General features: G+C 51.0%; 2 protein-coding genes across 4 annotated transcripts; one reads left to right on the forward strand and one right to left on the reverse strand.

Moving 5' to 3' along the window:
• Nucleotides 1–3,524: 3,524 nt before the first annotated feature.
• Nucleotides 3,525–8,098, reverse strand: MAGIX (MAGI family member, X-linked). Its single transcript, XM_077889897.1, has 8 exons — nt 7,916–8,098; nt 6,967–7,135; nt 6,294–6,440; nt 5,435–5,517; nt 5,331–5,358; nt 5,122–5,228; nt 4,840–5,011; nt 3,525–4,080 (listed from the first exon to the last, which is right to left on the reverse strand). The coding sequence occupies exons 1-8, from the start codon at nt 8,096–8,098 to the stop codon at nt 3,773–3,775; spliced, it is 1,197 nt and encodes a 398-aa protein (XP_077746023.1). The 3' UTR covers nt 3,525–3,772.
• Nucleotides 8,099–9,316: 1,218 nt separating this feature from the next.
• Nucleotides 9,317–27,853, forward strand: GPKOW (G-patch domain and KOW motifs). 3 transcript variants are annotated; one of them, XM_077887512.1, is made up of 12 exons: nt 9,317–9,430; nt 18,760–19,209; nt 19,975–20,129; nt 20,229–20,353; nt 22,508–22,617; nt 23,772–23,985; nt 24,415–24,547; nt 25,190–25,316; nt 25,521–25,644; nt 25,736–25,805; nt 26,557–26,642; nt 26,736–27,853. In XM_077887512.1, the coding sequence occupies exons 2-12, from the start codon at nt 19,034–19,036 to the stop codon at nt 26,868–26,870; spliced, it is 1,455 nt and encodes a 484-aa protein (XP_077743638.1). In that variant the 5' UTR covers nt 9,317–9,430; nt 18,760–19,033; the 3' UTR covers nt 26,871–27,853. The 3 variants fall into 3 exon arrangements, with proteins under 3 accessions (XP_077743638.1, XP_077743640.1, XP_077743639.1); XM_077887514.1 differs by having other exon boundaries at nt 9,330–9,412; XM_077887513.1 differs by lacking the exon at nt 9,317–9,430 and adding an exon at nt 11,995–12,158.
• Nucleotides 27,854–27,955: the final 102 nt, after the last annotated feature.

A 27,955-nucleotide genomic window follows, 5' to 3' on the forward strand; every position in this document is an offset into this window, starting at 1 on the left:
TTTGCGCCTTCAAAATAGGAATGCTTTCGATGCTGCCTCAATTCAGAACCGCGGGTATCTGGTTTTGGGGAGGAGTGTGACTCAGTTTCTTTAGGTGTAAAAGTGGCCGAGGCCGTGGTTAAACCCAGGTACTTTTCCAGAATTCTTAATATTTCGGATCTTAGAAAGTTGTGTATGTCTTAACACCCTTGGCGAGGTCTGAAGCAGCCCTGTTTAAAAAAAAATTACAACACCTCAGTCCAGGGCGTGATCCTGGAGACCTGGAATCCCCACGTCGGGCTCCCTGTATGGAGCCTGCTTCTCCCTCTGCCTCTCTCTCTCTCTCTCTCTGTGTCTCTCATGAATAAGTAAATAAATAAAATCTTTTTTTTTAAATTACAACACCTTAATATTTATTCAAGAAAGGAAAAAAAAAAAAGGAGGTGAAAGTCATTCACAATAAGTCCTATAAGCCAGAACCGAAAATTGTCTCATTCCCTCAGGTTAGGTTTTTTTTTACTTATTTATTTATGATAGGCACACAGTGAGAGAGAGAGAGAGAGAGAGGCAGGCGCTAAACCACTGCGCCACCCAGGGATCCCCTCAGGTTAGGTTTTGTAACCAAATGGTGCCCAACACATGGGAAAGCTTTTTCCGGAGCTTTTCTGACTTCAAAATTTCAGATAAAGGATCATGGTGGGTGGAATAAACCTCTTAGCAGGGATGGAAATGTGACTGCATTAGCGCACAGGCTAAGAGAGAACAGGACTTGGTGACCATCAAGCTGCTCAGTAAATGGGGACAGACATTATTAACAGTGTCACCACCCAGGGTCTGATTCTCTGTTCTGCAGTCCTAGGGAAGCCCTGGCCTTAAGTGCGGGGCCTCTGTTTCCTGGTTCTAAGGAGAGGAGCTACCAGCATACCCCTAGATGAAGAATGGGGAAGAAGCACAGGTTTTTTTTTGCTGGAAGCATGGCAAGATGAGAGGAAGGCTCCTGGGGTGCCAGCCTGGGTGCAAGGCTGATGACATTTGAAGTGTGTTATCCTAAGCGAGCAATTTCTCCCAGCTCAGCCTTGATTTCTACATTTGAGACATGCACTTGGTCACAGGAATCAGGATCTCCCTGGAGATGTGCTGAGGATCACACTCTCCAGACTGGACGTTGATTTTAGTCTCATCCCATTTGAGGGAAAAGTTGTGGCTGGACAGCCAGGACAGTTAAACCCAAGGGCCTGACTGTGACGCCACACCCTCCCCCAACCTGGGGTGCCCTTCTATCATCCAAGGCTGCTGAGAGTGGTTGAGTGGCAGAAGGGATGAAGCACATTTTTCCCAGTGTTGAGAGTGTGCTTTCCAACGCCGTGGGGACATGTCTGAGTTTTTAGAACAAAATAAATTCTGCATTACCTTGGAGCCTTTGCACTTGCCATTCCCATGGCTGTCAGTGTCCTTCCCCAAGCTCTTCATACATCTGGCTTCTGGTCATTTAGGTCCCGGCTCAAATGTTGTCTTCAAAGAGACCAACAGCCCACCATCGTTGCTCCCACCAACATAACCTCCTTTTGCTATCTTTGTAACTCCGACCTCTCCCTGAAATTCTTTTATTTATTCATTTTCTTTTCTTTGTCTTTTCTTTTCCAACATACTTCTACACAAGGTTAGAAATCTTTATCTTTCGTTTCACCAGCATCTTCCCAACCTATCATGGTGCAAGGTAAACAATCAGGGCTCAATTACTCGTTGTCAAATGCAGGGGAGATTAAAAGGATAGGCTCCAGCGTCCTGCCTTGATTAAATCTTGCTTCAACGGCCTCCCCCCCCAAGCCATTTATACTGTCTGAGCCTCACTCTCCTCCCCGTGAAATGGAGATATTAGGATTGTTGAGTAGATATGTAAGTAGATGAAAATAGATAGTGCAATAAAGCCAGTAGCAGGGGGGATCCCTCGGTGGCTCAGCAGTTTAGCGCCTGCTTTTGGCCCAAGGCACGATCCTGTAGTCCCGGGATCGAGTCCTGCGTCAGGCTCCCGGCATAGAGCCTGCTTCTCCCTCCTCCTGTGTCTCTGCCTCTCTCTCTCTCTATATGTCTATCATAAATAAATAAATAAATAAATAAATAAATAAATAAATCTATCTTTGAAAAAAAAAAGCCAGTAGCAGGAATAAATCTAAGTAAATGGTGGTTGGGGTTACTATTATTAGTCTCCTGGGTGTGACTGTGTTTATAGGGCTGGAGTGCCTTATTTCCGTAGAGCCACACCTCCAACGGGCTCTGAGTCAAGGGTAGCTGGAAGCCCCAGTACACTCCCCCACGAAGTCCACAGTGCTGACCATTCAAGGGTTCACCTCTTCAGTTCTTTCTTTCTTTTAAGATTTTATTTATTCATTCACGAGAGATACGGAGAAAGAGAGACACAGGCAGAGGGAGAAGCAGGCTCCATGCAGGGAGCCCGATGTGGGACTGGATCCCTGGACTCGATCCCTGGACTCACGCCCTGGGCCGAAGGCAGGCGCTAAACCGCTGAGCCACCCAGGGATCCCCACCTCTTCAGTTTTTTATACCCCAGCTCCCAGCCAGGCTTTGCAGTCCCTCTCCTGAACACGTCACCCTGGAAATTCACACTCTAGTCTTTTTTAATTTGTCTCCCCTCTCTGACCCCTCCCCATAGGGGTGGGAGTTGCCCTTTCCCGCCTGACCACAGCTTCCTTCATTGGGGGGATGGGGCCAAGTGTTCAGGATGTGGTGACAAGCGGAGGTGACTGGACATTTCTGGCCTCAGCCAGTGCTTGGCTTCAGGGCTATCCCGGTTGCAGTCCTGCTGGCCATATAAGCCCTGCCTTTAGGGCTCTGCTCCCAGGATGGAGGAAACTCTGTCCTCTCCCAGGACCAGGAACGCCCAGCATGTGGCGTGTGCGCACAAGCCTGGCTGCAGTTCATCACCATCTATGGAAGAGGGGGGCGCGGCTCAAAAGTTCTAACAGCCTTTTTTAGCCCAGCCCGCTGACTCACACCTTCCTGGCCCCACCCCAAGGGGGGCTCCAGGGCCCCAGCCCATGCCTTAAGGGTGGCAGTCTATATACCATCGAAAGCTGGCCAAGCTGGCTGGAAGTGAGAGACCGCAGGCTCCTGGTGAAAGAAGCCACCCTGGTTCTAGCCTTGTCTCTGGACCCCAGCTGGGGGTCTGGACGATTCCTGCCTGGGGCTGTGGGTGTTCAAGTGCACTCCTGCTACAACGGCCCGCCTCTGCATTCCCCATGCCATGAGCAAAGATTATCTGTGGGCCTAGCACACCTCCAAAAAATGAAATGAATGAATGAGGAGAGATGCAGGAATTGGCGAAGAAAAGCGGAGAAGGGAAAAAGCACGCCAGGCTGAGGTTCGGGCACAAGCAGACCCTGCCAGAGGCACGGAGGAAACAGTGTGAAGTAAGTTTGTCAATGGCTGCAAGAAGAGGCCCTCCTTGAAACCAGATCTGCCCACCCCCTCCTTTGCAGGGTGAACTCAGGAGCCCCAACTGGCTGAGAGCACCTGGCAAGTCAAGACTGGGTCAAACCATTTTATTACCTCACCCACCCTTGAAACCAGAAGCGAAGCCCAGGGCTGTACCACCAACACCACAAGGAGAGCAGAGGGGAGCACCGGCAGGTCCGCTGCGCAGCAGGAGGGGGTGGGCAAGACCAGTGTAAGCTCTCCCAGCGATGCTAGTGTGCGATGCTAGTGTGCGGTTGGCTGAGCACACCAGATCCAGGTTGGACAGTACCAAGTGAGCATCGAACCATCCCATACGTGCTCAGTGCCTCCGCCTCCCAGCTGCCATCTCGAGAGCAAGCTGTGCTGCCCCTGGGATCCCTAGGGCCTGTGAAAGCCGTTCGTCACTCGGCACCAGCCATGGTCCAGGGGAACCCGGGGTTCGGTCATCAGGGTCTTCTGTATGGCGCGCAGGATGGGGAACCTCGGGGCAGTCAGCACCCTGCTCTGGGCTAGGCTCTGTGCTGCCCCGGGTTTGGGCCATTGTACCGGATGGAGGGTGCTGAAGCCAGGAAGCACTGACGCTGGGAGACCTCATCACCTCTGGTCCACCAGGATCTGGGCTGCGATCTGGGGATGGCAGAACTGCGGGTTAGATTGGCTGATAGGGTGGGGAATGGAAAGCCAAGCTCCCTGGCTGAGGGTGGCCAGGAGGCTCCAGGGGCTGCAGGAGGCAGAGACCCCACTCTTTAGAGAAAGCTCCCTTTGAGGACTGGACAAACCAGTCAGGAACCGTTGCCACCCTTCAAGACGACCCCACACACCTCTTTTCTGGAGACACCTCCCCACCTGGATCCAGAACATGCCCCCCCCAGAAGTAATTTCCCATAATCCCCAAATAAAAATCAAACCCTGACCTTTATTTACCTCGAGATGCCAAACCCCTCCCATTGAGGACCCCAGACTCTCCCCTTCCTTAACCCACCTCCCTCAACTCCCAGCCCTTTGCCTATGGACCCCTCAGCTTTGGAACTAGACTCCCTACCCTCTGGATCCCCATCCCATCCTCTCCCTGCTGAGACCCACTCTTCCTTCTCATTCGAGAACCACAACTCTTCCTTCTAAACACCCACCTTTACCTCAGACCCCTTCCCAGCTCTCCTCTCCCAGGACCTCAAAAGCCTCCCCTCTAAATCTACTTTTATTCCATCCTGGGCCCCTGCCCTTCCCCACCCTGCTTTTGAGAATACCGTGACCCCTCACAGCCACTGAACTCTGACCTCCCCACTGAGACCACCAACCCTTCCCATCCTGGAACCCAACCTCTCCAAACTGCAACCCTCTTCTTCCCCTCATAGATCTGTCACGCCTCTCCATCGGGAAACCCACCATCTCCTTTCTGGGGCCCTCCCACCTCTTCAGGCTTGCCAGGATGGGTTTCCAGGGGCCTGCTTAGTACAAGGTGGAGACGGGGGCCTCCTGTGCGAATGCGCTCCACCACCTGGGCATGGGTGAGGCCCTGAATTGACTGTCCGTTGATGTGGAGCACAAGGTCCCCAGCCTGGAAGAGTGCAAAGTGAGAAGTGTTATAGAAAGAACAGATGGAGAGCACCCCGACACAGGATGAGGATTGGGCTAGCACTATTGAATGGAGGGCATCTTACAACTCACTTGCAAGCGACCACAGCGCTGTGCTGGCCCGTCTTTCAGCAGCCTGCGCACTACTAGCGGAGCATCTCCTGCTGAATTTCGGCCTCCACTTAATGTAAGGCCAAAGCCTGTGGAACCACAAACCAATTCCACACAGAACTGTCCAGAGGCTTGGAGCGGCTTGGAAGCAGAACGTGCCTTACCCTGAGTCACTTGGGGTGGCGCATTACCTGTACCCAAGGTCTCTGACCGATGATGCTGTAGTAAAAACACAAGTGTACATACGTTGCCAGTCTCAAAGCAGGTGGCATCTAATAAGAGGACGAGGTGGTACCTGGGGCCGGTGTTCCGCGAACGTGGGATTAGGCAGGCGATTGTCTGTAACTTCTATGTCCGCAGAATCCAACACACTAACGACTGGAAGATGAAAAAGGCGGTCAGAGGGGTACTCCATGGAAACCACCTAGGACCTTGCCCCGATTTAACATTCTAGCCTCAATTCATTTCTTGCCTCTAGATTGCAGTCAGGCATGCGGCCATTTAATTCGGCTCAGTGCACATCAATAGCAGACCTGCACCCGAATTTTAAGTAATAATCCTGGGCCCGGCTATTGAAGGCACCTCCAGACACTCCTATAGTCCTCTAATAACACGAAGATCCCGCTCCTCATCTTACACCCTTAGGTCGTCCCCGGACGGCGGCGCAAAGCCAGATTGGGCTCCTGAATTTCCCAGGCTCCACCCTCTAGTTAGCCTATAAACTTCAACCCATTCCTGACGCTTCGAATCCCGCCCCCTCGCGTTTATAGACTCCACCCCCCTCTAGGGTGGACTCCTTTCCAGGCACGGCCCTCAGCCGACTGCCCGCCCCCAACACCCTGCAGGCCCCACCTCTTCAGAAATGCCATTCGAAGCCCCACTGACAGGGATAACCATCCAGCCTCGCACCCACGACTAACCATGCAACATTCGCCTACCGCAGTAACCTTCCCTGGGTCACCTCCGGGAGAAATATTCTAGGATGACGCCAAGGCTCCGCCCCCGCGAAGCTGCCTCCGAGTCCCGCCCCGCCGCCAGCCCCGCCCACTGGCGCCGCCCAGGGGAGTAACTAACCAACCCGGGCCTGCCACTTCAGGAGCTGGCTCCACTCAGACCCCGCCCCCCGGAGGCCCCGCCCCGCCCCTGACACGCACCCGCCTTCGGGCGCAGGCGCAATGTGGCACCTGTCCTGCGTACCAGCGCCGCCACGTCGGCCGCAGCCCGGGCCGCCAGGGGGCGCGCGTCCAGCCGCGCCAGGAGCTGCCGGGCTCTGGGGCCCGCGGGCAGGGGAGGGCCGTGGCCTGCGCGGGTGGAAAGAACAAGTCAGCGCCCGCCCGAGCCTCGGCGAACCCCCTACGCTCCACGACGTCCGAAGACCTAGAATGCCCCTAAGATCTTCCGAGCCCCCCGACCATTCCCTCATAGTTCCGGAGGTCGCCCGCTGCCGGTCTCGACTCCCGCGACCCCCGACCGTCATGGGAATGCCCGTAGATCCCCGCCTGCCCCCACGAAATCCCGGGACATAGCTAGCTGATCGAAATATTCCTGGACACTTCCCGACACTCTGGGACTGTCTCTGCAGGGCTCCGACCGCCCCCACATAACCCCAGATTCCAAACTCTTCCCGCACGGTAGCCAGAGGGACCCCGATTCCGCCAGATGTCCTGAAAGAAGACGGCCTGCCCCCGCTGTGGCCCCGGCACCCCCCGATTCCCCTTCCGGATATCCTAGGCGACCTTGATGGCCCACGTAGCTCCAGTTGCCCCTCCATTTATCCCCAGAGCCCCCCCCCCCGCCTGACCCCTCCCTCCGCAGTTCGCTACACACCCTGAGTGCCCCGGTGTCCCCAGCGGCCCCGGGCAGACCCCTCTGGCACATCTCCCCGGGATTCCTGAGAGCCAGCCCCCGCATCTGGGGCACAGCCCCACGGTGCGGGTGCGGGTGCAGGTCCAGGACCCGGAGCCCAACCCGGGTCACCGCTTGGGCGCCAGGGCTGCTTTGTTTATCACCTGTGCAAGGAAAAGGTGAGGAGCCGACAGGCGGGGCGAGGGGTGGCCACCCAGAATGGACGTCAGGACACAGAGTGTTCCACAGCCCATAGTGAACAGTCACAGCCCCAGTGAAGGTTGGGGGTAAGCTGCCCGAGGCCCGGGCTGCTGTTGGGTTGGCTGTGGGGCCCTGGACAGGTAGGCATCTGAACCCCGAGGCCCTCCAGTTTCTGCCTCCACAAAGTGGTGGTCGGGGGCTCTCTCTCACTGCACCCCATTTTTCCTTCCACTACAGTGAGGAGCACTTGCCCAAGGGCTCCTCTCTCGGGGACCTCTGCCTTTGGGACACCCCCAGTTTTAATACCTAAGCGGGATCTGATTTCTCCCCTCTCATTGGCTGGCGTCCCCTCCCACCCCGGGGCCCTTCCCAACCTCCTCGGGTTTGGCGGCCCCCTACCGCCCCTCCAGTGTCCAGGGCACCTGCCCTTCCCGGCTTTTTGAGTTCCCCAACGCTATCATGCTCAAGGCCCCAACCCCTCCCATGGCCCCCAGGGCTCCAAGGGCTCCCCCCTGCCCAGCCCAACAGACTCTTCCAATTCCCAAGTAGGAAACATCCCCTGCAAGTTTACTCAGTGCCCTACTAGGAGTCAAGCTCCGCTGGAGGCCGCAGAGTTCCCTGGTAAGCTGGGCCCCACTTCTGCACCCCCGTGTTTAGTCGTCAGAGCTCGGGCGGGGCCCTTAACAGAATTCTTTGGGCCTCGACGTCCCCTTCTCGCTCGTGGACTGACAGCACGTCCTGGGTGGAAAGAGGAGCCCAGCTCAGGCTCCTGGGATAACAGAGGCGGCGCCTGAGGCCGAGCGAGGCCAAGCGCTCGCGCTGCCTCCCACAGCCGGGCCTCCTCGCTGGCGGCCAGGTAGGTCACCGCGCGGGTCGGGGCGCCGGGCACGGGACCGGCCGGCCCCAGCTGCATCCAGGCCTGGGCGGGCCGCCAGGTGAGTGCGCCCAGGCGCTCAAAACGCGTCGCCGGCGGCCTTGCGTCCACCCTGCCGACTTCGGGTCATGGAGCCTCGCGCAGGGGGCGCCACGGACCCTAAGGGGAGCAGAGGAGGTACGGGGGTGGGGTGGGGTGGGGTGGGGTGGGGAGGGGAGGGACTGGGCGCGTCCTCGCCACCCCTCGCCCCGCCTGTCGGCTCCTCACCTTTTCCTTGCACAGGTGATAAACAAAGCAGCCCTGGCGCCCAAGCGGTGACCCGGGTTGGGCTCCGGGTCCTGGACCTGCACCCGCACCCGCACCGTGGGGCTGTGCCCCAGATGCGGGGGCTGGCTCTCAGGAATCCCGGGGAGATGTGCCAGAGGGGTCTGCCCGGGGCCGCTGGGGACACCGGGGCACTCAGGGTGTGTAGCGAACTGCGGAGGGAGGGGTCAGGCGGGGGGGGGGGCTCTGGGGATAAATGGAGGGGCAACTGGAGCTACGTGGGCCATCAAGGTCGCCTAGGATATCCGGAAGGGGAATCGGGGGGTGCCGGGGCCACAGCGGGGGCAGGCCGTCTTCTTTCAGGACATCTGGCGGAATCGGGGTCCCTCTGGCTACCGTGCGGGAAGAGTTTGGAATCTGGGGTTATGTGGGGGCGGTCGGAGCCCTGCAGAGACAGTCCCAGAGTGTCGGGAAGTGTCCAGGAATATTTCGATCAGCTAGCTATGTCCCGGGATTTCGTGGGGGCAGGCGGGGATCTACGGGCATTCCCATGACGGTCGGGGGTCGCGGGAGTCGAGACCGGCAGCGGGCGACCTCCGGAACTATGAGGGAATGGTCGGGGGGCTCGGAAGATCTTAGGGGCATTCTAGGTCTTCGGACGTCGTGGAGCGTAGGGGGTTCGCCGAGGCTCGGGCGGGCGCTGACTTGTTCTTTCCACCCGCGCAGGCCACGGCCCTCCCCTGCCCGCGGGCCCCAGAGCCCGGCAGCTCCTGGCGCGGCTGGACGCGCGCCCCCTGGCGGCCCGGGCTGCGGCCGACGTGGCGGCGCTGGTACGCAGGACAGGTGCCACATTGCGCCTGCGCCCGAAGGCGGGTGCGTGTCAGGGGCGGGGCGGGGCCTCCGGGGGGCGGGGTCTGAGTGGAGCCAGCTCCTGAAGTGGCAGGCCCGGGTTGGTTAGTTACTCCCCTGGGCGGCGCCAGTGGGCGGGGCTGGCGGCGGGGCGGGACTCGGAGGCAGCTTCGCGGGGGCGGAGCCTTGGCGTCATCCTAGAATATTTCTCCCGGAGGTGACCCAGGGAAGGTTACTGCGGTAGGCGAATGTTGCATGGTTAGTCGTGGGTGCGAGGCTGGATGGTTATCCCTGTCAGTGGGGCTTCGAATGGCATTTCTGAAGAGGTGGGGCCTGCAGGGTGTTGGGGGCGGGCAGTCGGCTGAGGGCCGTGCCTGGAAAGGAGTCCACCCTAGAGGGGGGTGGAGTCTATAAACGCGAGGGGGCGGGATTCGAAGCGTCAGGAATGGGTTGAAGTTTATAGGCTAACTAGAGGGCGGAGCCTGGGAAATTCAGGAGCCCAATCTGGCTTTGCGCCGCCGTCCGGGGACGACCTAAGGGTGTAAGATGAGGAGCGGGATCTTCGTGTTATTAGAGGACTATAGGAGTGTCTGGAGGTGCCTTCAATAGCCGGGCCCAGGATTCGTTAAGATGGGGGGTTCTGGGTAGTTGTGTGACAGCTGGAGAATTGCGCACTGCCTAGGTACTGAAATTGTGGTCGAGTCTGGACGTGAGTTGGAAGAGCTGAGGCTAGAATGTAAATTTAGGGGCTTGTGCCAATGTTAGCAAAGTCAGGGGCCCCTGACTGGCTTAGTCCGTTAACTCAGCTCATGCATGATCCTAGGGTCCTGAGATCAAGACCCGCGTGGGCCTCCCTGCTCTGCGGGGAGCCTTCTCCCTCTCTCCCCGTTTTTGGTCTCTGTTATCTCTCAAAATTTTTTAAAACAGTGGAGGCGCCTGGGTGACTTAGATGTTGGGCGTCTGCCTTCACCTCAGGTCATTATCTCTTTCTTGGGATCCAGCTCCCCTGCAGGGCTCCATGCTCAGCAGGTACTGTTCTTCTCTTCCTCCTGCTTATTCTCTCTCAAATGGATTAATAAAATATTTTTTTTAAAAAAAGGTAAGTCACCGACAGCTTTCTTAGCCTCTTCCTTACACTAACTAGCCTTTAGCATGCTGTAATTGTAAGGACAATTATGTCTTAGTCGCTTGTCCCAAGACCCTCTTGTCTCTCTTTGCCTCTCACAGACTTCCTAGTGTGACAAATACAGAAAAATGTGAAAAACCTGTGGATACTTCTGGTGAGCTTGAATGGCGCTGGAGACTTCCTTAGTGAATTTTGGGGGCACAGATTGGGGGAAAGGGTGGCAGAGGAGGATGGGAGCTGGAGGAGTGTAATCAACAGGGCCAGGTTGAGAATCTCACACTGGCCCTGAGTCAATATTGTATGTCTCTTCATTTACTTATGTCTTTTTTAAGATTTTATTTATTCACTCATGAAAGACATAGAGAGGCAGAGACACAGGCTGAGAGAGAAGCAGGCTCCCCGTGGAGAGCCAATGTGGGGACTTGGTCCCAGGACCCTGGGATCATGACCTGACCTAAGCCAAAGGCAGATGCTCAAACACTGCGCCACCCAGGAGTCCCTACTTAGGTCTTTAAAATTTTTTTTCAACAATATTTTGTAGTTTTCGCAACACAATTTCTACAGTTCTTCTTTTAAATATATTCCTGGGTATCTTATTTTGAGGCTACTGTAAATGGAATTATTTTCTTAATTTCATCTTTATTTTGTCTATAGAAACACAATGGATTTTTGCATATCGATCTTCTATCCTGTAACCTTGCCAAACCTTTTTTTAAATTCTAATACCCACTAAGGAGGGAAAAATCAACTGAGTAAATGTGAAGATTTATCTTATTTGTTTATTTTAAAAGGTTTTATTTATTCATGAGAGACGCAGAGACATAGAGGGAGAAGCAGGCTCCCTGCGGGGAGCCCGAACTGGGACTGGATCCCAGGACCCCAGGATCTGATCTGAGCCAAAGGCGGACACTTGACCACTGAGCCACCCAGGTGTCCCTAATTGGTTTTATTAAGCAACTCATGAACTGGTGAGCATCCCATCTAAGAAGTAGAGAGGTCTGAGATGAGGTAAACAAAATAGAAGGTCTTTTTTTTGAAAGATTTTTTCATTTTAGGGAGAGTGCACAGGACAGAGGGAGGGGTTGGCAGAAAAGGAAAGAAGCAGACTGCTCGCTGAGCATGGAGGACCCTGAGATCATGACCTGAGCCAAACTGAGAGTCTAACACTTAAGCGACTGAGCAACCCGGGCACCCTAAAGTGGAAGGTTTTTATAGGAAGGAAGATAGGGCAAGAAATCATTAGCAAAAGAAAAGGAAGTACTATTTCAGGCAAGGTCGCTTCTGCTTATGGGGAAAGGTGGGGCAAGGGAGTTCTTATCATCCAGATTACCTGATCTTCCTTTGGGGAATGAGAGGGCCCCAGGTGAAGATTACCTCTTTGGTGCAGGCCAGAAAATTCCAGATTAATTGGTTTAAAATTCCATTCCTGAAAAGGTTGAAATTACAATTAATTCTTGGTTTATTGCCCTGAGGGCAAGTGACTCCACCTAGAGCCTGTGGCTTTCTTTTTAACACTCCTAATAATTCCAAAGGAATTATACCAAAATTCTGATGTGCTTCCAATAATAAAACAAAGGAATACTCACCAAACATACTAGTACTAAGGGAAACAAGTACTCAACAAAAAAAGATTGTCTTTATACAGATCCTGAATAAAGTTGGAAAACTCAATCAAAGGGAAGGAGTTCAGAATCCTAGAAGAGACTCATCAAACTGGAAATAGACCGCGACTTGTGAAAGTGATGAGTGCAAGAGGCTCCATGCGGGTACCTCCCTTGATTCCCTGAATCATCATTCTTTGGAGGTCCTCTCCTTTGGATCCCACCTCTGACTCCCAGGAATGTCAGCCTAAATAGAGAGGTAAACTGGGGCAAGCTCACGATAATGAGCTTATTTGGGATAGCAGAGGAATTGGAATTTGGGACTCATCTGTAGCTTGCTACAGTTTGGGTGTCCAGAATCGCAATTTCTCTGCTACTCCCAAATAAACTCATCTTTTTGAGCTTGCCTCAGTTTGCCTCTTTATTTAGATTGACATTTATAAATGCTGCTTTGTAGTCTTTATCTGCTAGGTCTTTTTTTTTAAAGGTTTTTTATTTTATTTATTTTTTTAAAGATTTTATTTATTTATTCATAGACACACAGAGAGAGAAGCAGAGACACAGGCAGAGGGAGAAGCAGGCTCCATGCAGGGAGCCCGATGTGGGACTCGATCCTGGGTCTCCAGGATCACACCCCAGGCTGCAGGCAGCGCCAAACCGCTGCGCCACCAGGGCTGCCCTGCTAGGTGTCTTTAAGGATGCCCAGGGCTTCCAAGCCTGGAAAAATGGCCATGAGATTGATTACTGTTGTGGAGGCCGAGAAAAATTAAGGCCATCCCACCTAAAGTTTAGCATTAACACAAGTACAGCCATCTTAGGCCCCTGTGAATAAGAGCTGAACTTTACGGGAAAAACTACAGAATGTCCTCAATGTCCTCGGCAGGTAATCCCATATCAGAAAAACAACAGAGCCCACGCCCATGGTAGAAAATCCCCTAGACCAGCCTAATTCTTCCATCCCTTCTGGAAATCCCCTAGACCAGCCTATAAAAAACCCAGCTGTAACCCACTTCGGGGTCCAAGTCCCTGCTCTGCTGTGTCGGGTATACTTGGACCCAAGCTCGAGCTTGTAAATAAACCCTCGTGTGTTTGCATCGGTGTCGGCTCCTCGGTGGTTTCTCGGATTCGCAATCTTGGGCACAACACTGTTTCCTGTTTTCAAGACCATCCTGTGACCCATTATATTATTCTACTTTCTGAACATTGTGATTATGTCCCACTTTCTTTTTTTTATTTATTTTTTATTTTTTAAATTTTTTTCCACTTTAAGTATATTTACAGCTTCATATTTAAAGTTTCTAGTATAAGTGTTCCATCCAAGGAATGTGCTATAATTCATTTGCCCAATCCCCTCCTGTTGTTCATTTAGTCTTCAATCTTTGGCTACAATAGATGATACTATGATGAATCTCGTAAAAAACTGTTTGGGGTGCTGGGGTGGATTAGTTAAGTGGCTGACTCTTGATTTCAGCTCAGGTCATGATCTGGGGGTTGTGGGATGGAGCCCCATGTTGGGCTCCCCAACCAGTGGAGAGTCTGCTTGTCATTCTCTTCCTCTACCCTTCCCCCCCCACCTCTCTAAAATAAATAAATATTTAAAAATATATTTTCAAGGGCGCTTGGCTGGCTCATTCAGAAGCATGTGACTCTTGATCTTAGGGTGGTGAGTTCAAGCCCCATGTTGGATATAGATTACTTTGGTTTTTTTAAAGATTTTTTTTAATTTTTAAAGATTAATTGATTAACTTATTTATAGTGCACAGGCTGGGGGAAGGGCTGAGGGAGAGGGAGAGAGACCTAAGCAGACTGTGCTGAGTGTGGAGCCCATGCAGAGCTTGATCTCACAACCCTGAGATCATGACCAGAGCAGCAATCAAGAGCCAGTGCTCAAATGACTGAGCCACCCAGGTGACCCTAAAGATTTTTATTTTTTAAAAAGATTTTATTCATTTATTCATGAGAGACACAGAGAGAGGGGCAGAGACAGAGGCAGAGGGAGAAGCAGGCTCCATGCAGGGAGCCCAATGTGAGACTTGATCCCCAGACTGCAGGATCATGCCCTGAGCTGAAGGCAGATGCTCAACCGCTAAGCTACCCAGGTGTCCCAAGATTTTATTTTTTTAAGTAATCTCTACACCCAACATGGGCCTGGAACTCATCACCCTGATATCAAGAGTCACATGGTCCTCCAGCTGAACCAGCCAGGTGCCTGCGTTGTGCCCAAGATTGTGAATCCAAGAAACCACCAAGGAGCCGACACTGATGCAAACACACGAGGGTTTATTAGCAACCTCGAGCTTGGGTCCAAGTATACCCGACACAGCGGAGCAGGGACTTGGACCCCGAGGTGGGTTTCAGCTTAGTTTTAAGGGCTGGTCTAGGAGATTTTCAGAAGGGGTGGAGGAATTTCTCAAGTTCTGTTTACATTCTGATATGGGGCTTTCAAGGGCATTGAGCTCTGTTCTCATTCTAATATGGGACTTTCTACCACGGGCATGGGCTCTGTTGTCTTTCTGATATGGCATTCCCTGCGAGGACATGGGATATTCTGCAGTTTTTCTTATAAAGTTCAGCTCTTATTCACAGGGGCCTAAGATGGCTGTACTTGTGCTAATGTTAAACTTGAAGTGGAATGGCCTTGATTTTTCTCGGTCTCCACACCTGGGTATAGAGATTTCCTTTTTATTTTTTTCTAAAGATTTTATTTATTTATTCATTAGAGACACAAAGAGAAGAGAGAGAGAGAGAGGCAGAGACACAGGCAGAGGGAGAAGCAGGCTCCACACAGGGAGCCCGATGTGGTTCTCAATCCGGGGACTCCAGGATCACGCCCTGGGCCAAAGGCAAGCGCTAAACCGCTGAGCCACCCAGGGATCCCCTATAGAGATTTCTCAAATAAACATAAAAAATCTTTTTGCATATCTTTTTTTTAAGATTTCATTTATTTATTCATGAGAGAGACAGAGAGAGAGGCAGAGACACAGGCAGAGCAGGCAGAGGGAGAAGCAGGCTCCATGCAGGGAGCCTGTGGGACTAGATCCTGGGTCTCCAGGATCACACCCTGGGCCCAAGGCAACACTAAACTGCTGAGCTGGGCAGCCCTGGTGGCCCAGCGGTTTGGTGCTGCCTTCAGCCCAGGGCATGATCCTGGAGCCCCATGATCGAGTCCCACGTTGGGCTCCCTGTGTGGAGCCTGCTTCTCCCTCTGCCTGTGTCTCTGCCTCTCTCTGTATCTCTCATGAATAAGTAAATAAAATCTTAAAAAAAAAAACTGCTGAGCCACCGGGCTGCCCTCTTTTTGCATATCTTTAATGATTTCCTTGGGACGAATTTTTGGCAGATTTCTATTATTCTTTCTGGTGACTATTTAAGTATCAGTCTTCTATTTTCCAAACTCTTAATGATGTAGGCAGGCTGGGTCTGAGGATCCAGAGGTGATCCCAGGACCAGCCAAGAGGGTCCTTGGTTTCACACAGGATAGCAATCAAATGTGAGCCAAGAGAAAGTAAAAGCAGAGTTTATTGAAGATACAGAGTGAGCGTAGTTACAGAGTGTCTGGAAGACTCAGAAAGGAAAGGACAGTGTCTTGTTTTTGCTTGGGTCTGAGGCTTTTATTGAGGATTGTGGTGTGATGTAAGTGTCCTCTCAGGCACCCTGGAACTGGTCAGAATAAGAAGGGTCCAGATGTCCTCCATAAGTCACTAATTCCTTGGAGCTAGGGGGGCTTGGCATCAAGATGTCTAGCTCCAGTGGTCTGGAATATACACATGATGGCCTCACCTAGTCATTCCTTAGAAGTTATGTATTATGCTGGAAGACCACAAAGAAATTATTAGCTATTTGATCCATACAAGGAGAACATACATTATTTGTACTATAAGGAATGTGTAAAGGGGTGTGCTGGTCCTAGCAAGAATAGAAGCAGGAAAAGGGGCAAAAAAGCAGTCCTTCAAAAAGCCCTTCATGGGGCCCTTTCATTTTCCCTCTTTGTGGTCCTAGACAAGAGGAATTTGTCTCATTAATCTTTCAAAACCTTAGAACCTAGTTCTCAACATATTTAATGTTGGTAGTATAAGCAGAAATAGTTAGGGATCCCTGGAAAAAGAAAGGTGAGGCAAATCTTTCTCAATATAAGAAAAGTCATTTGGGGCCCCTGATCATCTTGTAATCTATGCCTGACCAGCACTACTTACCCAAAGCACATTTCTTGCAGAACATCCTGAGATGTGTTGAAATTGCATAAGAATAAACATCAGTAGATAATGATTTGAAGGAAACAAAAGAATGTGAGAACAAACAGGCACTATCAGGCCAGGAGACAGCCTAAGCCTATCAAAGACAATAAATCGGTGGTAAAACTCCCAATGCTGATTCAAAAGTAAAGATTGACCTAACACATATTCTGAGTCATCTTTGCAGAACTTAAGCCCCTTTGAGCACTCAAATACTAGACCCACTGGAGCCAGAGAATTGATGATGCTGACCCTTGCCAACTCTCATGACTTCAATTAACTTAAGACCTAGACTCAGTGACTTAGGGTGACTTTTGCCCCAATTCCATGCTGAATTCCCTATTTTGCAAGCCCTTCCACGAATATATATGGACCTTTAGTTTAAAATTTCCCCACTTTTGTTGTTGAGGGAGATAGTGCTTTGGGAAATATCCTCAGTGTTCTTCTTCACTTGTTGCAAGTAAACCCTACCTTTTCCTTCCTGTTCTTTGCTTGGATGTATCTTTTGGCTCCATATCCACCAAGAGGTGGACATAGTTTTGAGTAACAGTAGGAACTCCAGTAGACCCTTGAACGACATGGCTTTGAACTGCACGGGTCCATTTATACCAGGATTTTCTCCAGTAAATACATTAGAGTACTATAAATGTATTTTCTCTTCCTTATAATTTTCTTTATTAAAAAACATTCTATTGGGATGCCTGGGTGGTTCAGCGGTTGAGTGTCTGACTTCCACTCAGAGTGTAATCTTGGGGTCCGGGGATTGAGTCCCACATCGGGCACCCTGTGAGGAGCCTGCTTCTCCCTCTGCCTATGTCTCTGCCTCTCTCTGTGTGTGTCTCTCATGAATAAATAAATAAAATCTTTAAAATATTTATTTATTTATTTATTTATTTATTTATTTATTTATTTATGAGAGAGAGAGAACATGAGTGGGGGAACAGGGAGAGGGAGAAGCGGACTCCTCACTGAGCAGGGAGCTCAACACGGGGCTCCATCCAAGGAAACTCAGATCATGACCTAAGCCAAAGGCAGACACTTAACTGAGCCACTCAGGTACCCCCTTATGATTTTCTTTTTATTTTTTTAAGATTTTATTTATTTATTCATGAGAGACACAGAGAAAGATTCAGAGACACAGGCAGAGGGAGAAGCAGGCTCCATGGAGGGAGCCGGACATGGGACTCAATCCCGGGTCTCCAGGATCACGCCCCGGGCCGAAGGCAGGCGCTAAACCACTGAGCCACCCAGGCATCCCCCCACTTATGATTTTCTTAATAACATTTTCATTTTCTTATTCATCTTCATATTCTTAAGATTATTCTTAAGAATACTGTATACAAAAGAATACAGTGTATGATACATGTAACATACAAAAGGCCTGGGTGGCTCAGTTGGTTAAGTGCAGACTCTTGATCTTAGATCAGGTCTTGATCTCAGGGTTGTGAGTTCAGGGTCTTCCCTAGGCTCCACGTTGGGTGTGGAACCTACTTAAAAACAAAACAGGGATCCCTGGGTGGCGCAGCGGTTTAGCGCCTGCCTTTGGCCCAGGGCGCGATCCTGGAGACCCGGGATCGAATCCCACGTCGGGCTCCCGGTGCATGGAGCCTGCTTCTCCCTCTGCCTGGGTCTCTGCCTCTCTCTCTCACTGTGTGCCTAGCATAAATAAATAATAAAAAAAAATAAAAAACAAAACAAAAAGCCCCTAAAAACAACAGAAAAATAATACTACATGTAACAAACAACATATGTGTTAATCTACTGTTTGTGTTATCATTAGGTTTCCAGTCAACAGTAGGGTGTTAGTAAGTAAGTTTGTGAGGAGTCAAAAGTTACCAGCAAATTTTCAACTGTGGGGACAGGGTATTGGCCCTCCTAACCCCTGCATTGTTCAAGAGTCAACTGTGTATGTGTGTGTGTATATATATATATTTTTTTTCTAAGATTTTATTTATTCATGAGAGACACAGAGAGAGAGAGAGAGGCAGAGACACAGGCAGAGGGAGAAGCAGGCTCCATGCAGGGAGCTCAACATGGGACTCGATCCGGGGTCTCCAGGATCACGCCCCGGGCCGAAGGCAGCGCTAAACTGCTGAGCCACCCGGGCTGCCCTATATATATTTTTAATATCTGTTCAAGTGTTATTGTTCCCCACCGGACTACCAGCCTCTAGAAAGGAGGGTGTCTATTTTATTAAAATTTGAATTTTATTAAAATTTATTAAAATTTGAATCCAGATCTAGTTGTGTGTTAAATCTGACATCGGTAGGCACCATTTACATGTCTATTTGTTATTGTGCACAGCTGGCACTCACAGATTTTTTCTTTTTTTTTTTTTTAAAGATTTTATTTATTTATTCATGATAGTCACAGAGAGAGAGAGAGAGAGAGAGGCAGAGACACAGGCAGAGGGAGAAGCAGGCTCCATGCACCGGGAGCCCGATGTGGGATTCGATCCCGGGTCTCCAGGATCGCACCCTGGGCCAAAGGCAGGCGCCAAACCACTGCGCCACCCAGGGATCCCCTCACAGATTTTTTTCTTAAGCATGTATTTTATCTACACTTCCATTCCCCCTGTGTAATGTGTACACAGTAAGCAACTAATAAATACTTGTCGACCGCCTATAGGAAGGAATGAACACACCAGGCAAGAATGAATTCAACTCTGCCACACCTACCTCACCGAAGAACTACATTTCCCTTTATGCTTGGCGTGACGCGCTCCTATGAAGGAAAAAGAGCAAGAGTTACTTCCGAAAGCTCCTTTTTCCTCCTACGCCTGCCGATGACGCAGTGTTTTATGGGAAAGGTAGTTCTAGCGCTCTTCGTCTGGCCGCCTTCAAACTGAACCTAAACTAAACTTCCCGGCAAGCGGCGCACTCGCCTGGGAAAGAGGGGCAAGATGGCGGATGCCGAGGAGTATCCTTTGCGGCCGGCTGGATCCTCCGCTGCCCCAATTTCATTCAGCTTCAGTCGCACAACTGCCCGGAGACGGCTGGCGGACCCGGTAGACGACGCGGGTGCGGCTCCAGAGGAGAAGGATTTCTTGAAGACCGTGGAAGGGAGGGAGCTGCAAAGGTGAAGCGCCGGGTCTTTCATCCCTTGGAATTCGGTTTGGTGGGTGCAATGGGAGGGTGGAATCTGAGTTGATTGTTTAGGTGGCAGTGGCCTGGAAAGCCTGAAGCACAGCCTGAGGAAATTCGTGGAGGCGAGAAGGCGGGAGTGTGTGACTGGAGAGGTGGAGAAATTGGGCCTAAAAGCCATGGCGTTTGAGAAAAAAGGATGTGTTCCTGAGAGGGTGTGTCTAGAATTTGGGGACCCTGAAGTGTGTGCGTTCTGAGAGAGGGAAAAGAGTGAAGAATGACAGGACCGCTAGGGTCTCAGCAGAAGCGGTGGAGCTTCTCTAGTGTGGGGAACGGGGTGGATTGGCAGATTCAGGTTTGGGGAGGCCATCATCAGGTTAATTTGGAAAAGACAGTCAGAGGGTGAGACTTCCAGAAGAGAATCAACCATCCAGGAGGTTGATGGGGAGCCTGGAACTGGGGAGAATCTGGGCTGAGGATGGTGATTTGTGAGTCATTGTGAAGGCCATGGAAGTGGGTGTTGGGATGAGCAGAGGGTCCAAGACTGAAGGCTGATTCCTTAAAGGCACTGACATTTAAGAGTTGGAGGTGAGGGAGAGAATCCAAAGAAAGCACCATTAGAGACTCACAGGAGAACAGAGGGTGTGGTCAGATGGGGGGGGGTGAGTTTGGCTCTTGTGTTTTCTCTGAAGGGAGTAGTGTGGCTCAGAACCCACTGACATGCTACTCTCCCAACTTCATGCTTCTGTGTCCACATTAGTGTGAAGCCCTCAGAAAACCCCAAGGATCTCATCATCCCTTTGATCCAGAATGGCCATCGCAGGCAGCCACCAACCCAAGCTCCTGGGCCATCCACAAATACTGAGGCCTTGATGGATGGAGTGCTGTCCCAGGCTGTGAAGGAGCTCATTGAGGGTGAGTGATCCCCTCTTCGCCATCCCCCTGTGAAGGAAGTGGGGGAGGAAAATGGAAGGATATGGTGGGACCTCATTGCTCCCTCCCATTCTTCCTTAGACTCCAAGAAGTCCCTGGAGGAGAGAGAGAATTCGGGTGTCGACCCCACGCTTGCTATCCCCATGATCCAGAAAGGATGCATTCCTAACGCGGAAGGGGCAGACAGCGAACCCCGGGCTGAGACAGTGAGCTGACCCCTAATTCCTCCTGCCCCAGCCTCCCTTTGCCCTGTCTGCCAGACTTGCCTCTTTGCATACAGTGGGGCGGGGGGTACAGTCTGTGTGCGTGTTACAGGCCTGCTGCCTATCCCTTCCTCCTTCTGTCTTTTTTGGGAAGCATTAAAAAATTAATCAAGATACTGAGGTGTGGAAAACACTTGCATTCTGGGATTATCTGAACAAGATGAGGGGCAAAGGGAACAGGAAATGCAAAGATCCTAAGGGTAGACTCAGCCTGGAGTGTTTGAGGAACATCAAGGAGACCAGTGTAGCTGGAGTAGAATGGATGAAGGGGAGGAGAAGAATATGAAGTCAGAAGTGGCAGGGGCTAAACTAAGCAGGGCCTTGTGGACCATGGTGAGGACTTTGGCTTTTATCCTGAATGAAATGAGAGCCATGAGAGGGTTCTGAGCAGAGAGGGGTAAAAACTTAAGATTTGACAAGATCTCTGGCTAGTGTGAGCAGAACAGAATAGTAAGCAAAGAGAACAGTAGTGCAGGCTAGAAATGATGGCCAGTCAGACCAGAGTGGTAGGAGTGAGGTCTGGAAGGACAGGTAGGGTTTAGTGAGTGAGGGAAGAGCAGGGTGAGTACTAATGGCAGCAACAACCCCAAGCAGTGGCATGGTGGCAGGGAGTCAATGTGGTGTGGGTCCATCAGTGAAGCAACCCGCCGTGTGTCTAGAGTGAGTATAAGGAATTGAGAGAAGAGGAAAGAAAAGAATTGAGGGAGTGAGGATGGAATGTGATAGACAACAGAAGTGAGGGGAGTGTCTACAGAAGCAACCAAGTCTGTCTTTTATACCCATGGACTCCACTCTTCACCTCTTTATTCACAATGTTTTAGCAATGCTTCTTTGGGGCCTAGTTCTCCTACAGCCCCAGACCATCCTCTCTTTCGACTGAGCTGTTCTTGTTGGCCTTCACCTGTCTTCTGGCTTCTTTGATCATAAAAAAAGACCTTCACTTCACTTTCCATCCTGTTCCTGCTTTGGCCTCAGTTCTCTCATATTCTCTCCTTCTCCGGCCTTTTACATCTCAGCTGATCACAGCTCCACCCCATCCTTCTTCTCACTTGGCCTAAAAACCTTAGAGTCTCTCTTGACTTCCCCCTTTATTTCATACCCCATATGCAGTCTTTCAGCAAAATCCTATCATCTCCCTTTGCAGTATACATCCAGAATTTGATCACTTCTCACCATCACCACTCCTACCACTCGTCTGAGCTACCAGCATCTCTCATCTGGATTATTGCAGTAACTTCCTCACTGGGACCCCTTGTGGAAGCCACCCTCCTGTGGCTCCAGCCCAGATCTCCTGATTAATCTTTCACTGCCCCTCTTCCTCCACCTCTTTCTCAGTCAGGTTGACCTTCATGATGCTCTTACCACTTGCCAGACTTGTTCTGCCACAGGGCCTTTGCTCTTACTGTTCTCTCTGCTTGGACTACCCACCTATCCTTCATGCTTCTCATATCGTTATGGCCCCCACTGTCATTTCTTTCTGGTCTCTGCTCAGATATCAACTCCATGATACTCTCTTCTGCATCCCTCTGCATCCCCTTAATCTGCCTCATTTTTCTTCATATAACTTATCACTACCCGACATGCCACGTTTTATGTATTTTTATATGTATTTTTTATTATTTTTTTTTAGATTTTTTATCTATTTATTCATAGAGACAGAGAGAGAGGCAGAGACACAGGCAGAGGGAGAAGCAGGCATCATACAGAGAGCCTGACGTGGGACTCGATCCAGGGTCTCCAGGATCACACCCCAGGCTGCAGGCCGCGCTAAACCGCTGCGCCACTGGGGCTGCCCCTATATGTATTTTTTAAATTGTATGTCTACAACTAGAACGTCATCCCCACAGGGCAGGATCAGGGATTTTTGTCTGTTTTGGTTATCCTCGTCACCTAGGTCAGTACCTGGCACAGAATAGGTGCTTTATAATTATTTGTTGAAGGACAACATGGATGAGTAAAGTGAGGGACAGCAAGAGGAAATCAAAACTAACCTTGAGCTTACTGGAAAAGCACTAAGGGTCACTCATTGGGTAAGCAGGCTTCAGAGGGCCCACCATGGGCCAAGCCTGACTGTCCTTCCTTTGCCTGAATTTGTAGGTGCCAGAGGAAGCTGATTACGAGGCAGTCCCCGTAGAGGCCTATGGGCTGGCCATGTTACGAGGCATGGGCTGGAAGCCTGGTGAGGGCATTGGCCGCACCTTCAATCTGTGAGTTCTGGGGTGGGGGCAAGGGGCAGCAGAGAGGGCAGTGAACAAGACCCCGTGGGTTACTGCTCATCCAGAACCAGAAGCTTTCTGCAACTGTTTCAGTCTCCTGTTTGCTCTTTGTTTGTTTGTTTGTTTTTAAAGATTCATTTATTTAATCATGAGAGACACAGAGAACGAAGCAGAGACATAGGCAGAGGGAGCAGAAGTAGGCTCCATGCAGGGAGCCCGATGCGGGACTCGATCCTGGATCCCAGGACCACGCCCTGAGCTGAAGGCAGATGCTCAACCGCTGAGCCACACAGGCATCCCTCCTGTTTGCTCTTTGAAACTCTGTAACGGGATCCCTTCTGTACGGGGTTACCTTTCTGAGCATTAGCTTCCTCATCTGAAAAATGAGGATAGTGACAATACTGACTTCCCATATCTGTTGCAGAATTACATGAAATTATGTACATAAAGCACTTATAGCAGGCCCTGGCCCAAAATAAACATAGATGAAACATTTGCTATTATCACACAGACTTTTGATCCCTTCTCAGTTTTCTGAACTCCAAAGAATTCTGAAAACCAAATATTTTTTTTCAAACATTTTTTCATAAACCATTTAGTAGCCACACATGACCTGAATTGACACAGAGCATTTTATAGTCTGTTTCTCCTATTTGGTGTGAATATTTGTATGATTTCCCCTGTAGAAATATTAGGGTATTATAATCAAAATCACAGAGATCTGCCTCAGATCCTGCTGTAAATAATATGTAATAGATGGTATACCCAGTGTGTTATTAGGTTAGACCAAACGAAATTGCTTTTCTGTAGATCAAAAACAGTCCTGGGATCCCTGGGTGGCTCAGTAGTTTAGCGCCGCCTTCAGCCCGGGGTGTGATCCTGGAGACCCAGGATCGAGTCCCACGTCGGGCTCCTTGCATAGAGCCTGCTTCTCCCTCTGCCTGTGTCTCTGCCTCTCTTGCTCTCTCTGTGTCTCTCATGAATAAAATAAAATCTTAAAAAAAAAAACAGTCCTAATGTGAGATCGGGAAGGATATTCTTGAGCATGTTGATGGGGTGGGATTTGGATGGCTGTGGGGGGACACTGAAGACTTGCATTCCTCCCCTCCCCAGCCCAATAAGCTCATATACTGTGTTGCCTGCAGAGTGGTGAAGCCCCGTCTCAACTTACTGAGGCCGAAGGGGTTAGGGCTGGGTGCCAACCTGAATGAGGTCCAGGCCCTAGTCCCCACTGGCCCCCACCACCTGCCAAAGCCAGATGAAGAGCAAGAGAAGGCTAAGGAAGACCAGCCTCAAGGACTGGTGCCTGGAGGAGCTGTGGTGGTTCTTTCTGGCCCTCACCGAGGCCTCTATGGGAAGGTAAGGAACCAAGCTATGCCTAGAGCCCAAGACAGGCAGCGGGGAAGTTTGATGTGAGGGTCAGAGGGAGGAAGAATTGGGCTTAGGGTGGAAAGGCTGGAAGTCCTTGTCTTTCAGGCCTGCCTGGCTTGCTACCTCATTTGGTAACTCAGAACCACTTGCTGGGCCTGAGTCTCAGTTTACAACTAAAAGAGAGAATGGCCATATGTGCCAAATGTTCCTGAGGCTTAAGTTCTTTAAAATATATCCAAGCCACACAGTCTGGTAGGGGAAACACATGAACCAGGCCCAGGCCCAGGCCTTGGGTCAGTCTGGTGGGGGAGACACAGGGGTCAGGCTTATAGGAGGTAAGAGTGGACAGTTCGGTCCTAGGAATGTGAGTTTAGTCCACTCAGACCCTGCCTAACTTCGTCCTCCCCAACGCTTCAGGTAGAAGGCCTCGATCCTGACAATGTTCGGGCCATGGTTCGCCTGGCCGTGGGGAACCGCATGGTTACTGTTAGTGAGTACTGCCTGCGCCCTGTCTCCCAGCATGAGTTTGACAAGAACACCTTGGATCTCAGTGAGTGTGCCTCTTACCTAGCTGGGAGAGTTGGAGAAACATTCCAGGGGGCAGTAGGGGCCTGTACCTGGGGGTGAGGCTGGGTGGGTGTCAGATCTGCAGAGGGGAGGGGCAGTGGTCTGTCAGGCAGATGTGACTTCTGGTCAGAATCCAGGAGGTGAGAATGAAGATCAGTGGTTTATTCGGTTTGAAGAAAAACTGATCTAGTAACCCTGGGGCTTTAGCCTCTCAGAGAAAAAACAGGTGTGGAAACCTATTCCTATCCTCAGGAGGTCTCTGTCTGTTCTAGGTGATGAGCCTCTCTTCTTCTGGGTGTGAGGGCAGCCGGGACTAGGCCATGCCCAAGGAGAAAGGCATTCTAGGCATGGCAGCAGGATGGGGCGGTTTGACAGATGAGATATTGGTGCTGATGGAGCTCTCAGGATTCCCTAGCCCACCTCGGAGTGGCTGAGGAAGCCTTCCTGAAGGAAGCCCCAGCAGTTGAGGGGAAGGGGAGAGCATTCTGATGGCATAGGCAAAGTTGTGATGGTGGGAGGGGACATTGAGGCAGGTGGGAGGTGGCCTGAGGCCAAGGTGTAGCCTGCCAGGTAAGAGGCTCACACTGAGGCTCCTTCCTGGTTCTCCCCATACACCGTTGCACAGGCCAGATGAACAAAACTTCCCCAGGGCAACAGAATGGAACAGCCTCATCATGGAAGGCCCTCCGGGATCAGGACCTCCCCAGCTGGCGGGAGGACTCAGAGAGGAAGCGGAAACACCTTCCCGACCGGTGGGACCCTGGGCATCTGGGGTTGGGGGAGAAGGCAAGGCTGTGGAGGGATTCTAGCAGTCAGAGAAGGCTTCCCGGGCAAGGCAGGCACATAGAAGGAACTAGGGATGACATCAGGGCATCAGGGGTGGGTTTCACAGCAGCCAACTGTGGGGTGACCAGAACGTGTCTCATCAGCTAAGCCTGTGTTGGCCCTTTCCGCAGACAGGGGGAGCCCGCAGCCAAGAATGAGAAGGCAGGTCCCCAGAGCCAGCACTGGTTGCACAGGGACCTGCGTGTGCGCTTTGTGGACAGGCAGCACAAAGGTGGCCAGTATTACAACACCAAGGTGGGAACCCTGCAGCCTGGCTTTCCCCCACCCCCCCGGAACTAGGCCCCCATAACTGTAACACTCTCACATCCCGTGACCCTTTCTCCAGATGACCATTGAAGATGTCCTCAGCCCAGATACCTGTGTGTGTCGAACAGATGAAGGCCGGATCCTGGAAGGTGAGTCTGAGGGATGGCCACTGGGGTTTTAATCATCCATCCTAGAGGCTGAATAGGAAGGCTGTCTTCGACCCAAGAGGCTGGTGCAGGCAAAGGCTGGAAGGTTAGGCAGAGTTCAGGCATTTTGCACAGCCCAGAATCTTTTGACAGAATACGAGGCACTTCTGTGATGGTGATTATCTAAGCTGCTCTTTCCCCCTGTGCACACTGGCATAGAAATGAGCTATTTCTCCCTCTGGGGACTGGGCCTTGTACAGAGGTGTACTGAACTCCCCGTGCAGGGCAGGGCATATGACGTGCACACAATAAACGGTATCTGTTGTCATCACCCATCATTTTCGTGCATAAGTGCTCCTTTTTCATTGTTCTTTCTTCTTTTTTTTCCCAAGATTTTATTTATTTATTTGACAGAGAGAGAGCATACACACAAGCCCGGGGAGTGGCAGGGAGAGGGAGAACCAGACTCCCTGCCAAACAGGGAGCCTGATGTGGGACTTGATCCCAGGACCCTGGGATCATGACCTGAGCCTAAGGCAGACGCTTAACTGACTAAGCCACCTGGTGCCCTATTATAGTTATTTCTAGGAACTGCTCCTTAGGTGTCCTCACCTGTGAGCTGGAGTGGGGCAGGGGGACTCCCACCTGTCAACAGGGTGCAGGATGGCTCTGAGGCATACAGGAAAGGCTTTCTGACAGGACCTGGGTGGGCTGGCCCTGGCCATGGGCCTCACTCCCCTTTCCTCATCTGCAGGCCTGAAGGAAAACATGCTGGAGACCCTGGTCCCCAAGGTCGAAGGCAACCGGGTGATGGTGGTGCTGGGGCCACAGGCTGGAAGGGTGAGTTCTAGACCTGGGCATGGGGTGAGGGGCATGCGGGGGCTGTCCTGGAGTCTGGATTGGCCTTGCTGACCTCACCCATCACTACTCCAGGTGGGCCGCCTACTAGGCCGGAACAGAGAACGGAGCCGAGCTCTGGTGCAGCTGCGGAGAGAGAATCAGCTGGTGGAGCTTCACTATGATGCTGTCTGCCAGTACATGGGCCCCAGTGATTCGGATGAAGACTGACCTGTGGCCCCACTCCCACCCCAGGCCACTGCCAGCTCTGTACAGTGTGAAAAGCCTGTCTTTGCAGAGGCGGAGCAGTAATCCTTCCATCTTCCACTTGCACTATCGCCCCAGGACAGGGCAAGGGCAGGACATGAGACAGACGGACCAGCAGGGAGGCTCGAAACAAACCCTAGTATTTTCCAGAAGTCAGTGTGTAATAAAAATCATTTCCCAAACTTTGTAAAATGATGAGATCCTTAATGTGCACTGAGCTGAATGGACATGGAGCTGGGCTGGCCGAGGTGGGAGCCACTCCAGACTTCAGCCCCACTGCCCTGCATGGGCTGGCAAGACAAGTCAAAAATCTGCTGCTCACAAGCTCATTCTTGGACTACCAAAGCTACGCAGTCTGTCCCTTAAGCAGATATTACAGAGTCCATAATGCTACATGTCCGCACAGCTTTCTGAACAAGAATCTGGTGACAGCTATGCTTTTACCCTTTTACTCTTGGTCTAGACCAGATATCTAGAAAATATCTTGAGCCGGTGATGAGAGTCCAGAGGAAAGAGAGGCTTCTACCCACAAATAGGGTGTGTTTGTAACCAGTTAGTTTGGGGACACCCCTGTTTTAGCCCACAGACTGGCTTAAAAGTAAAAAAAAAAGGTTTGTGTATCCCAGGTAGAATTTCTCTGATTGCTCCAGGTAACTGTACTCTCAAAAAGGTTATTGTCAGACAGTCCTTAAACTTTTTCCTGTTTCATGGGCTGAGCTACAAAATCAGCAAGAGGAGCCAGAGCTTTAGGCATGGTTGCTTCTAAATCATCCCAATCACTAAGTTGCTGATGTAATAAATGGTGTCTGAGTTAGATCTAGACCACTGGTATAAACTTATGACATTGTCAGAACATGGCACAGTGCTGGCAAATTTTTTAAAAGTAACTGAATTGTCATATTAAAATTCTTACAACTCTTTTTCTAATAAAATCTTTTTTAAAAATATGTTTTAATTGTCAAAGTATAATTGACAATGTTATCTTAGTTTCAGGTATACAATATAGTGATTCAACAATTCTATACATCATGCCATGCTTACTACACTGA

This window comes from Canis aureus, chromosome X, assembly GCF_053574225.1.
Source record: "Canis aureus isolate CA01 chromosome X, VMU_Caureus_v.1.0, whole genome shotgun sequence".
In the NCBI taxonomy this organism is placed as follows: Eukaryota; Metazoa; Chordata; class Mammalia; order Carnivora; family Canidae; genus Canis; species Canis aureus.

Bases quoted from the DNA above. Each gene is read 5' to 3' on its own strand.
- MAGIX (XM_077889897.1), bottom strand. From the start codon at position 8,098: ATGCAGCTGGGGCCGGCCGGTCCCGTGCCCGGCGCCCCGACCCGCGCG. The intron at 5,518-6,293 runs GTGCGTGTCAGG...TTCATCTTCCAG, and splicing joins GCGCCTGCGCCCGAAGGCGG to TCGTTAGTGTGTTGGATTCT. The intron at 4,081-4,839 runs GTGGGTTTCCCG...TGCCATCCCCAG, and splicing joins AGGGCCCCAGAAAGGAGATG to ATCGCAGCCCAGATCCTGGT.
- GPKOW (XM_077887512.1), top strand. From the start codon at position 19,034: ATGGCGGATGCCGAGGAGTATCCTTTGCGGCCGGCTGGATCCTCCGCT. The intron at 20,130-20,228 runs GTGAGTGATCCC...ATTCTTCCTTAG, and splicing joins TGTGAAGGAGCTCATTGAGG to ACTCCAAGAAGTCCCTGGAG. The intron at 22,618-23,771 runs GTGAGTTCTGGG...TGTTGCCTGCAG, and splicing joins ATTGGCCGCACCTTCAATCT to AGTGGTGAAGCCCCGTCTCA.